The following is a 12,055-nucleotide window of genomic DNA, read 5'->3' on the forward strand; positions in this document are numbered from 1 at the left end:
AGAAGGCACAGCTGTCTTTTATGTGCTTACGGCAAATATTTGTCAAAACACAGTTTGTCACAGGGAAAGCTTTCTTTTTCCAATATTTTTTTTCTGTCTGAGTTTTTGACCAACTAATGGGAAACAATGCAGGAAAGCAAAATTTGCCTTGGCAATAGGCTTTATCTTAAAACTAAAACTAACAGAAACGTTTCTCAATTTCACAGAAATCTTCATACTCTTAACAAGTTCCTATATTATAAAAAGGTGATTTATATAAAGGTGATTTAGCTCTCGTTGGCCAAAGCTGAAGAGGGAAAAGGAGAGAGCACTCAGAGGAACTGTGCAGACCGGCTTGGAAGTTTGGCCTGGGAGGGGAAATACAAGAGAGGTTCTTACTTATTTTTCCCATTAATTCCTATGTTTAGGCAAGGGGCTCTCCAGTTTTGGGGGATAGTAATCCTTAGTTGAGGAGAGAGAGAGTTACTGAGATGTACGCTTGCCTGGAGATAGATTCTAGGAGGACACTGAGGCCACAAGATTTCAGTGAACGGTGGCGAGTAAGTGGCAAACAGGAGGAAGGGACAGATAATTAACTGACATACAATCTTATTTTGGCGGAAAGAGCCACCTGGATTAAGACTCTAAACTCTGCTCTGCAATCTAGATGTGTTGATGGAGAATTATCAATAATGAAATGCAGTTACATTTTGAGTTGTTAGTCTTTTTTTCCACTCCAACCCAGGAAATTAAGTGCAGTTTGGATAATTGACATGTCTCTCACACTTTTCTGTTATTTGCCCTAATCCTCAAATGACCGAGGGAATTGGCCACGTAGGCGAAAGGACAGACTGAAGTGATCGGCTGCTGCTGTTGTTCTCAGCTAGAATTGTGCTGGCGAATCACAGTCACTTGAGGAATTGAACAAACATTTAGAGGCCTGGGCTCTTCCCTGAAAGTTTTGACTGAGTAAATCTAATAAGTCCTGGACATTGTGTATTTAGAAATAGTTCCCAGAGATTCAGACACAACTCTTGGTTCAAAACCACTAAATGGATAAGTGTAATGTATTACTTCACAAATTTCAAAAATGTAAGAAATCTCTAGAAGAGGTACAGTTTGGGAGGGACACTTCCTTCAGCTCTTTTCTTTCCAACACTCTTGGCCTGACTTTGAACTGTCTTTACCTGTGGGCTCAAGCAGTGAAAGGGAGTATCATTGGTGATATTTGCTGGCTTAAAGAAGTACACATGTTTCCTTTCAGTCATTACTCATTTACTGGCGCTCAGAAAATCTTTAGAAATCTGCTGATGGGTGGTCTACTAATAAGTCGCATATGACCCTTTAAGAATTTAGCGTCTTAGTTCATGCTCAGATCGTTTGCTCAATAAATGTTTATTACCAGCAGGGTTTTCCTGAAATAGTAGGAAATCGTGAACCTTCCTTTTAGTTGAAGCTGTGCGATAGACTGTCTCAGTATGTCTGTTAAATTCCTAGAGCCCTGGCATAATCAGGATGGCAGGTTTAAACATTAAAACATCAAGAACCTGAAGTTCGTACCGCTATAGATGGGAACTGTTGCAAAAGTTTAGTTTCAGTGGTTCTATGGATAATTTTCCATTTGATTAACAATCTGTGAAAAATAAGTACAAATAGACTGTGGTTTGAATAAGTATTATTCAAGTGGGTAAAAATTATTCAAGTGGGTAAAATGAGTCTAAATGACAGTTTTCATTGCATGTCGGTGCCCAAGTTTTTTTTTGTTGTTGTTGTTGTGTTTTTTTCAGTTTCAGGTGCACAAGACAAGGTAATACTTAGACGTTCATCATTTATATCCCTCACACTGTGGACCCTCTTCCCCCATCCCCCATCCACTATCCCTCCAACATCACACCGAGCCATCTCATTATATATATATATAAAATTATAGTTGGCATTCACCATTGTTCAGTTTCAGGTGTACAGTACATTGATCAAGCATCTGCATCTTCCCTGAGGTGGTCTCCCAAATGGGACACGTGTCCATCAGATACCCTACAAAATCTTTACAATATTATTGATTATGTTCCCCAAATTATTTTTCAAAAACCCTGAGGCCATTTCGTGGTTACCGACTGTTTTCTAATCCCCTCACCTTTCCGCTTATCCCCACTCCCCCCCCACCCATCTAATAACCCTCAGTTTTTCCTCTTTGTCCCCAAAACTGTTTCTGATTAGTTCATTCACTCATTCTTTTCTTTAGGTTCCACATATAAGTGAGATCATCTGGTACTTGTCTTTCTCTTTCTGACTTATTTCGCTTAACATAATGTTCTCTAGATCCATCCATGTTGCTGCAAATGTTAAGATTTCTTTTTTCTTTATGGCTGCGTAATACTCCATTGTATAAATGTACCACAGCTTCTTAATCCAGTCATCTACCGATGGGCATTTCGCTTGTTTTCATGTCTTGGCTATTGTGTATAGTGCTGCAATAAACATAGGAGTGCATACAGATTTTTGAATTGGAGTTTTGGATTTCTCCGGATAGATGCCTAGGAGTGGAATTACTGGATCATAGGGTAGGTCCATTTTCAGATTTCTGAGATACCTCCATACTGTTTTCCATAGTGGCTGCACTAATCTGCAATCCCACCAACAGTGCACTAGCGTTCCCTTTTCTTCACATCTGCGCCAGCACTTGTTGTTTGTTGATTTATTGATAATAGCCATTTTACCTGGGGTGAGGTGGTATCTCATTGTGGTTTTTATTTGCATTTCTCTGATGGTTAGTGAGGTTGAGCATTTCTTCATATGTCTGTTTGCCATCTGTATGTCCTTTTTAGAAAAATGTCTCTTCATGTCCTCTGCCCATTTTTTAATTGGGTTGTTTGTATTTTTGGAGTTGAGTTGAGTGAGTTTTTTTATAGATTTGTGATATTAATCCTTTATCAGATATATCATTGGCAAATATCCTTTCCCAATCAGTAGGATCCCTTTTTGTTTTATTGATGGTTTCCTTTGCTGTGAAAAAACTTTTTAGTTTGATGTAATCCCACGTGTTGATTTTTTCTCTTACTTCCCTCGCATGAGGGGATATATCAGCAAAAATCTTACTCCGGGTAATGTCTGTGAAGTTTCTTCCTATGTTTTCTTCTAGATATTTTATGGTTTCAGATCTTACATTTAAGTCTTTAAGCCATTTTGAATTTATTTTTGTATATGGTGTAAGGAGGTGGTCCAGCTTCATTTTCTTGCATGTGTCTGTCCTGGTTTCCCAGCACCATTTATTGAACAGACTGTCTTTACCCCATCGTACATTCTTGCTTCCATTGTCGTAGATTAAATGGGCATATAGGCATGGATTTATTTCTGGACTCTCTATTCTGTTCCATTGATCTACATGTCTATTTTTATGCCAGTACCATGCTGTTTTGATTACTGTAGCCTTGTAGTATAATTTGAAGTCAGGTATCGTTATACCTCCGACTTTGTTCTTATTTCTCAAGATTGCTGAGGCTATCCAGGGTCTTTTATGGTCCCATATAAATTTTAGGATTCTATGTTCTGTTTCTGTGAAAAACGCCATAGGTAGTTTGATAGGAATTGCGTTGAATATGTATATTGCCTTAGGCAGTATGGACATTTTAACTATATTAATTCTTCCTATCCATGAACATGGAATGTGTTTCCATCTATTTATGTCTTCTTTCATTTCTTTCTTCAGTGTCTTATAATTTTCTGAGTACAGATCTTTTACTTCTTTGGTTAAATTTATTCCCAGATATTTTATAGTCTTTGGAGCAATTGTAAATGGAATTGTTTCCTTAATTTCTCCTTCTGATATTTTATCATTGGTATATACAAATGCAACTGATTTCTGAATATTAATTTTGTATCCTGCTACTTTACTAAATTCATCTATCAGCTCTAATTGGTGGAGTCTTTAGGGTTCTCTCTATATAGTATCATATCATCTGCATATAATGATAATTTTACTTCCTCCTTACCAATTTGGATGCCCTTTATTTCTTTTTCTTGTCTGATTGCTGTGGCTAGAACTTGCAGCACTATGTTGAATAGAAGTGGAGATAGTGGGCAACTTTGCCTTGTTCCTGATCTTAGGGGGAATGGTTTTAGCTTTTCCCCATTGAGTTTGATGTTAGCTGTGGGTTTGTCATATATGGCCTTTATTATGTTGAGATATGATCCCTCTATTCTCACTTTCTTAAGGGTTTTTATCATAAACGGTTGCTGGATTTTATCAAATGCTTTTTCTGCATCTATTGATATGATCATGTGATTTTTATTTTTCATTTTGTTAATGTGGTGTATGACATTAATTGATTTGCGGATGTCGAACCACCCTTGTATACCAGGGATGAATCCCACTTGAACATGGTGAACGATCATTTTAATGTATTGCTGAATTCTGTTCGCTAATATTTTGTTGAGGATTTTTGCATCTATGTTCATTAGAGATATCGGCCTGTAGTTTTCTTTCTTTGTGGTGTCTTTGTCTGATTTTGGGATCAGGATGATAGTGGCTTCGTAAAAAGTGTTTGGGAGGCTTCCCTCCTTCTGGATTTTCTGGAAGAGCTTGAGGAGAATAGGTGATAATTCTTCTTTGAACGTTTTGAAAAATTCACCTGTAAAGCCATCTGGTCCAGGGTTTTTGTTTGTTGGGAGAATTTTGATTACTGATTCAATTTCCCTGGTGGTAATCAGACTGTTCAGGCTTTCTGTTTCTTCTTGAGTTAGCCTTGGAAGGTTGTACGCCTCTAGAAAATTGTCCATTTCTTCCAGATTGCCAAATTTGTTGGCATATAGTTGCTCATAGTAGTTTCTTAAAATTTTTTGTATTTCTGCGGTGTCTGTTGTCACTTCTCCTCTTTCATTTCAGATTTTATTAATTTGGGTCCTCTCTCTCCTTTTTTTTTTTTTTAATGAGTCTGGCTAAAGGTTTGTCAATTTTGTTTATCTTCTCTAAGAACCAACTCTTGGATTCATTAATCTTTTGTATTGTTTTTCTGGTTTCTATTTCATTAATCTCTGCTCTGATCTTTATTATCTCCTTCTTTGTGCTCCCTTTGGGCTTATTTTGCTGTTCTTTTTCCAGATCCCTTAAGTGTGAAGATAAACTGTCGATTAGTGATGTTTCTTGTTTCTTTAGGTAGGCCTGCAGTGCTATGAATTTCCCTCCTAGGACTGCTTTCGCGGCATCCCATAGATTTTGGGTCATCGTGTTCTCATTCTCATTTGTCTCGAGATATCTTTTGCTTTCTTCCTTGATCTCCTGCTTGACCCATTCATTATTTAGTAATAAGTTGTTCAACCTCCATGAATTGGTGTGTCTTCCAGTTTTTCCTGTAGTTCATTTCTAATTCCATAGCACTGTGGTCAGAGAAGACAATTGGTATGATTTCAATTTTCTTAAATTTATCAAGGCTTGTTTTGTGGCCTAACATATGATCTATCTTGGAACATGTTCCATGTGTGCTTGAGAAGAACGTGTATTCTGCAGCATTGGGGTGAAATGCTCTGAAAATATCGATTAAATCCAAGTGGTCCAATGTATCATTTATGGCTGTTGTTTCCATATTGATTTTCTGTCTGGAGGACCTGTCCTTTTTTTGTCAGAGGTGTGTTGAAGTCCCCTACTATGATAGTGTTACTGTTGATCTCTGTCTTTATGTCAGTCAGTACCTGTTTTACATATTTAGGCACTCCTATGTTAGGTGCATAGATGTTTATTAGGGTTATGTCCTCTTGTCAGATTGATCCCTTTATTATTACATAGTGCCCATCTTTATCTTTTAATATGTTCTTCATTTTAAAGTCTATTTTGTCAGATATAAGTATTGCAACTCCAGCTTTTTTCTCGCTTCCATTTGCATGAAATATCTTACTCCAACCCTTCACCCTCAGCCTGTGTGTGTCTTTTGATCTGAGGTGAGTCTCTTGTATACAGCATATACAAGGGTCTTGCTTCCTTATCCACTCAGCTACCCTATGTTTCTTGATTGGATCATTTAATCCGTTTACATTTAAAGTGATTATTGATAGGTACATAGTTATTGGCATTTTTTTAATTTGTAGTTAGATTGTTTTCATCTTTCTTCTATTTACAGAAGTCCTTTTAGTATTTCTTGCAATGCTGGCTTGGTGCTAATAAATTCCTTCAGTTTATTCTTTTCTGGGAAGCTCTTTATCTCTCCATCAACTTTAAATGATAGCCTTGCTGGATAAAGCAATCTAGGTTGTAGGCCTTTGTGATCCATCACTTTGAGTATCTCCTGCCACTCCCTCCTGGCCTTCAATGTTTCTGTAGAAAAGTCATTTGATAGTCTTATGGGAGTTCCCTTGTATGTAACCCTCTGTCTTTCTCTTGCTGCTTTTAGGATTCTCTCTTTGTCTTTAAGCTTTGCCATTTTAACTATAATGTGTCTTGGTGTGGACCTGTTTGGGTTTATCCTAGTTGGAACTCTCTGCGCTTCCTGGGCTTGTATGTTGGTTTCCTTCATCAGGTTAGGGAAGTTTTCGGACATTATTATTTCAAATATATTCTCAATCCGTTGCTTCCTCTCTTCACCTTCTGGTATTCCTATGATGCGCATGTTGTTGCGCTTGATGTTATCCCAGAGGTCTCTTAAACCATCTTCATTGTTTTTTATTCTTTTTTCTTTCTGTGGTTCTGTTTGGGTGATCTCTGCTAACTTATCTTCTAAGTCGCTGATTCGATCCTCTGCTTCATCTAACCTGCTGGTAATTCCTTCAAGTGAGTTCTTAATTTCGGTAATTGTGTTCTTTAGTTCTAACTGGTTGTTCTTTATGATTTCTACATCCTTCTTTATGTCTTCTCTAAACTCCTTAAACATTCTTATCACCAGTGTTCTGAACTCTGTCTCTGATGGGTTGGTTACCTCTGCTTCATTTGGTTCCAGTTGTGGAGGTTTCTTCTGTTCTTTTATTTGGGACATGTTTCTTTGTCTCCCCATTCTGACCGACTCTCTGCGTTTGCTTTGATGTATTAAGTGGATCCCCTAGAGTTCTTAGTTCTTGCCAGGTTATCTTATGTAATATGTGTCCTTTATCTCGTTCTTCTCCTCTGCATGTGCTCCAAAGGTGACTGTTGTGTTGTGTATATTGTCCTGTTCAAGAAGAACTTTAATTGCTTTTTGCTTGTGAGTAGGTGGGTTTAACTCCTAGGCTGACTAGTTGTGAGACTTGTCTCTGCCCACCACAGAGTGTTCTGCTGGGTGAGGGTTGACCACTTGAATGAGGTTTGGCCTCTATGGGCTCTTGTGTCTGCAGAGAATTCCCTCTGGGTGTGTGACTTGTAGGTCAAACCCGGTGGTATTCAGGTTTGGTCTGGAGGTGGCTTCTGGATATGTTGAATCTTGTGCCTCTTAAGCTGGGCCCTGGTAGGGCAGTTTCAGAACAAAGCAAATCACCAAGCACAACAACAACTACAACAACAACAAAACAAAAAAAAAATCCCAAGTACATTCACCTGTAAAAACGACCAACAACCCCCACTCAACACAGGCAAATATATCAAAGAAATAAAGACAAAAGAAAGCAAAACAAAACAAACAAACAAAAAAAAACCAAACAGAAAACAAAATAAAACAAAAGAAAAAACAAAACAAAACAAAAGAAAACAAAAGAAAAAGAAAAAGAAGAAAAGAAAAAGAAAAAAGAAAATAAAACAAAACAAAAAAACCCAAAACAAACAAAAAAACAAAAAACAAAGCAAAGCAAAACAAGGAGCAGCACCAGTCTTTGCTTAAGCCCACCAAGTAATCTCCAGGTTGTCCTCCGCTGTGCCAAAGAGTCCCCTGCCTATTGCGCAAGCAGCACCAGTCACCTGTTGCCCAGAGTGACTTTGGGACTGTAGATTTGAATGCCAGGGCCTGAGGGGTCTGGATGACAGTTTTTAGAGAGTCAGTGCTGTTTCTGCCCTTGCCTGTACAAATGCACGCTGAGAGTAGCACTCCCAGCCCTGTGTCCAGTACTCCTGAGATTTAGGACACTTCGTCCGTGTGTGGGGGGAGGGCGGGCAGGAGGTTTTTGAGCTGCTGAAAGCCAGAAGCTGCCTCTGCCGCTTCTCACTGCCGATCTCTGGGAGTCGGTGCCCAAGTTTTTGATAAAGCATACGAGTATGATACAAAGAAAGGAATTCTTTTACATACAAATATGCACATTATACACAACCATTTGGAAACAGCAAATATAAAATCCATGTCAGCTATAGACAAAACGTGTCCTCTGGGTATGTTTAGTTTCCTCCATATATTGAGTCAATATTGACAATTTTGGAGACTCACACAGTGATGTGAATGTCAAGAATCTCTTACAGAATCAAACCTAGTCCCCCTTTAGCCTTGACTATGCTGCACCTCTTACATGAGACATGTGTTCTCTAGTTCGCTACTGTCCTCACCTGGGTTCTTCTCTTACTTGGGTCAACTACTTTGCCTCTGTTAGCACTGGAGGTTATGATTCCTGTCTTATAATATACGAGGTCTGACAATTAAGTTAACAAAATCATTCTAGAAAAAGTACTACATACCACATTGCTGAATATCACTATGGTTACACTCGAAGTACTATCCCTGGGAAGCTATGAACCGACGCCAGCGCCTATCAACCCTTCAAAGCAATTTTGGAACGTTTTTTCTGGATTGGCTATCAGAACTGTCGTATTATCCTTGATAAACTGAATGTCATCAAAATGTCTTCCTTTCAATATTTTCTGTAATTTCGGGTAAAGAGAGAAGGCATTGGGAGCCACATCAGGTGAGTAGGGTGGGTTTCTGATATAGTTATTTGTTTACCAACTAAAAACATTCTTACAGAAAGTGCCCTGTGAGCTGGCGCATTGTCGTGATGGAAGAGCCACGAATTGTTGTCGATAAGTTGAGATTGTTTTTGTTTAACTTTTTCACTCAGCCTTTTCAGCAGTTCCAAATCATGAACTTGGTTAACTGTCCAGTTGGTACAAATTCATAATGAATAATCCCTCTGATGTCAAAAAAGGTTAGCAACATTGTTTTGACTCTTGATTTGGACTGATGGAACTGTTTTGATTGTGGAGAATTTGCTGACTTCCGTTGTGCACTTTGACGCTCTTATGGTACACTCATGGGTCTTATTGGTACACTCATGTTTGTTTCATCACTAGTGATAACGCGAACCAAAACATCATCTTGACTCTCAAAAAGGTCTTGGCAAACTTTGACTCTCCTTTGCTTTTGTTCATCAGTGGGCTCCTTCGGGACCATTTTTGCACACACCTTTCTTATGCGAAGATTTTTAGTTCAGATTGTCCTAACTGTTTCTCTATTGAAGTTTTCTTGCTCTGCTGTGCTTCTCACAGTCAGCCATCGATTTTGGTGCACAATTCGATGAATTTTTGCAATGTTTTCCTCAGTTCTGCTTGTTACTGGTGACGCTGATCTCTTCATCAGTGGTGCGTTTTCTCCCCTCAGAAAAATGTTTAACCCATTTGTACACTGCCGTTTTCTTCATGGCATTATTCCCATAAATTTGGATTAAAATGTCCCTGATTTCACTTCCACTCTTGCCAAGTTTAACGAGAAGTTTAATGTTTATGTGCTGCTGTAATGTGTGTAGTTCAGACATTCACACGACAGCACACAAAAACACGCAACAGTGATGAACACCACTCAGCAGGACGCCGCCACATGTCGACACAAGCACATGTCTGAGACATTGGCACACCAAGGTTATGAGACCTTAGGGAACTTTTGTACAGTGCTGCAATGTAAATGCTCGGTGGCAAATTCTCAAACTTAATTGTCAGAACTCTTATATTGATAAACATTTCAAGATTTTCAAGACAGTCTATGTTGACTTATTATGTCTATTTATATTAGTCTCTTTAGAATGATTGGATTTTTCAAGTTAGAATTCCTAAGTTTTTTTTAAACCCTTTCTCTTTATGTATCCTACATATAACAATAGTTCCATTAAAATGTCTATACGTTTTGTTAGTTTAATCACAGTTATAGTTGGAGAGTTTATGCATATTGCAGATAGTTTTATATCTTTCTCCTTAAATTGTTCCTTAAAAGTGCAAGTGATTTAGTCACTTTTATTATGCTAAAAATAATCTATATGAATCAGTACTAAAATGTTGATTGATAAGCTATGATAGTTTCATTTCTGATTTATATTTTTCCTAAAATATGGAATAATTTTAAGTAGCAATTGAAATGGAACAGTAGGTAAAAAACAGATTTTTTTCAAAAAGTAGATATCCATTAGCATCCCACTATTATCATTATAACTGAGAGAAAAAATTCATATTGAGCTTTCCGACCCCTAAGTTAAAAATCTATCATCTTTCTATCGGAGAGAACTCATGGGCCATTTAGTCATAAGCAATCAAAGTTCATTTGAAGCCTACGTCTTTTTAACTTCAAGTCCATTCCCTTAGTGATCCTTTTGGAGCAAGAGAGCCTGAAAGTGACATCTGGGTCCTGTGAGCATTGATTCGAGAGAAGCAAGCACATCTCTATAAGCTGGAGAAAACTTCACTTCTGTTGGAAAGCTCTCAAAACTGTGTCCCTGAAATTCTATCTTTTCTCAAACGTTTCTCTTTGCCACAGAAAAATGTTGTCAAATCGGAATTAAGCAAAAGTGAAATATTTCTTTAGTATTAGGCATATAAATCACACTTTTATAATATTTTTCACACAGAGATAATCTTCCTGGAATCTTCCTACTGGGGCTCAGTACTTAACTTCTGGTAAAGTACATGTTCTTTCGAATATAATTTAAGAAACACTACTCCAGAGATAATCATTTAAGTTATCAATTCAATAAAAATACTGAACGCACTTACTACTATGTTTTAGAGTTTGGAGTTACAGAGATGAAACATAGCCCCTGCCCTCAAAGGCTCTCGGTTCAACGGGGAATAATAAAATAACTGCAGTCATACTACGATAGAGGCTGTGATAGGCACAAAGATTCTCGGAACGTTGGGCCTGTCAGTGTTTGAAGGGAGTTCTGGGGAATGAGCTTGCAGTTCATCTGCTGGGGACCTAGAAGGAGGGTATTTTAAAGGGAAGGAGCAGCAGATCACAGCACAGGGGGCTGCTTTTTATTCCCTATTCTTAGTGTATGTTTAAGTTCAGAGGATTTTTTTTGTGAGTTTTAAAATTCAGCTTAGAAATATGTAATTTCAATAAATTGCTTCTCTGTTTTACAGTATGGTTTCACACCATTTATGCATGCTGCATATAAAAACGATGAGGAAATGCTGAAATTTTTAATAAAGAAAAATGCAAACATAAATGCAGCCGATAAGATGAAAAGGTATAGTTGCTTCTTCTCTTTTTCTTAACCTTAGTATTATTCTAGAGTGGTAACAATCGCTCATGTCAGATTCAATCAATAAGAAGAGGATTAATTTATAATTATATAGTGAAAAATACCAACATGTCATCTGTTGGGTTGAAAAGCAATTATTCTGACTGGGCAAGAGGAAGAAGAGTACCCTGCAGGATTCATATTCATATTTATTTATAATATTCACTGATGTTATTTGTCAAGGAGTTTTTGTTCGTATGATCTTATGTTAGCTAAAGGGTGTTCATGTTAATTTTACTGGTTTTGTATAGTATGGGCTCTAACTTTTAGTTTATGATAACAACGTTGGGCTTAGTCTCTCTCATAGTTTTTTTAACCTCTACGTTGTATGCAATTTTCCTTAAAAGTTGCACATTAAGCATAAATAGGAGTTGATTTTGTCTTTTGGATGACTCTGCTTTAAACCATTTAGTTTGGAGAATACTGATGTTACTGGAATTTTCCTATGTGACGATGAATGACCACTACCAGACATTCATCAGTTTTTATCTTTTTTTTTATTTCTAGTCTATTTTGATGTTTTCATTTTTTGGTGTGAGTAGAAGGGAGAGAGACAACTTTAACTGAATAAACATTTTATTTAATGAACACAAGTGATAAGTGCATAATGAAGAAAAAACAAATGGGATGTCAACTCACACGAGACTGGGTTTAATGCCTGTCTTTCCTATGTGTCACGTGTGTGACCTTGGGA

The 12,055-nt window shown here is 37.6% G+C and overlaps 2 protein-coding genes across 22 annotated transcripts in view; both read left to right on the plus strand.

Moving 5' to 3' along the window:
• The window catches only part of LOC308496052 (aldo-keto reductase family 1 member C15-like), a gene marked incomplete at its 5' end in the record, with an annotated part of 236,040 nt that overhangs the window by 46,722 nt on the left and 177,263 nt on the right, over positions 1 to 12,055 (plus strand). The window lies entirely within an intron of this gene.
• LOC308500436 (ankyrin repeat domain-containing protein 26-like) overlaps positions 1 to 12,055 on the plus strand; it is a 185,809-nt gene that overhangs the window by 4,562 nt on the left and 169,192 nt on the right. For all 21 annotated transcript variants that reach the window (XR_013993729.1, XR_013993730.1, XR_013993731.1 and 18 more), the window contains exon 4: positions 11,201 to 11,307. Coding sequence is in view for 17 of the 21 variants with exons in the window: in XM_081055285.1 (XP_080911411.1) it covers positions 11,201 to 11,307 (107 nt within the window). In the remaining 4 variants the exon portion in view is untranslated. The remainder of the gene's footprint in view (positions 1 to 11,200; positions 11,308 to 12,055) is intronic.

This window comes from Rhinolophus hipposideros (genome assembly GCF_964194185.1).
Source record: "Rhinolophus hipposideros genome assembly, chromosome: 1".
Lineage (NCBI taxonomy): Eukaryota > Metazoa > Chordata > Mammalia > Chiroptera > Rhinolophidae > Rhinolophus > Rhinolophus hipposideros.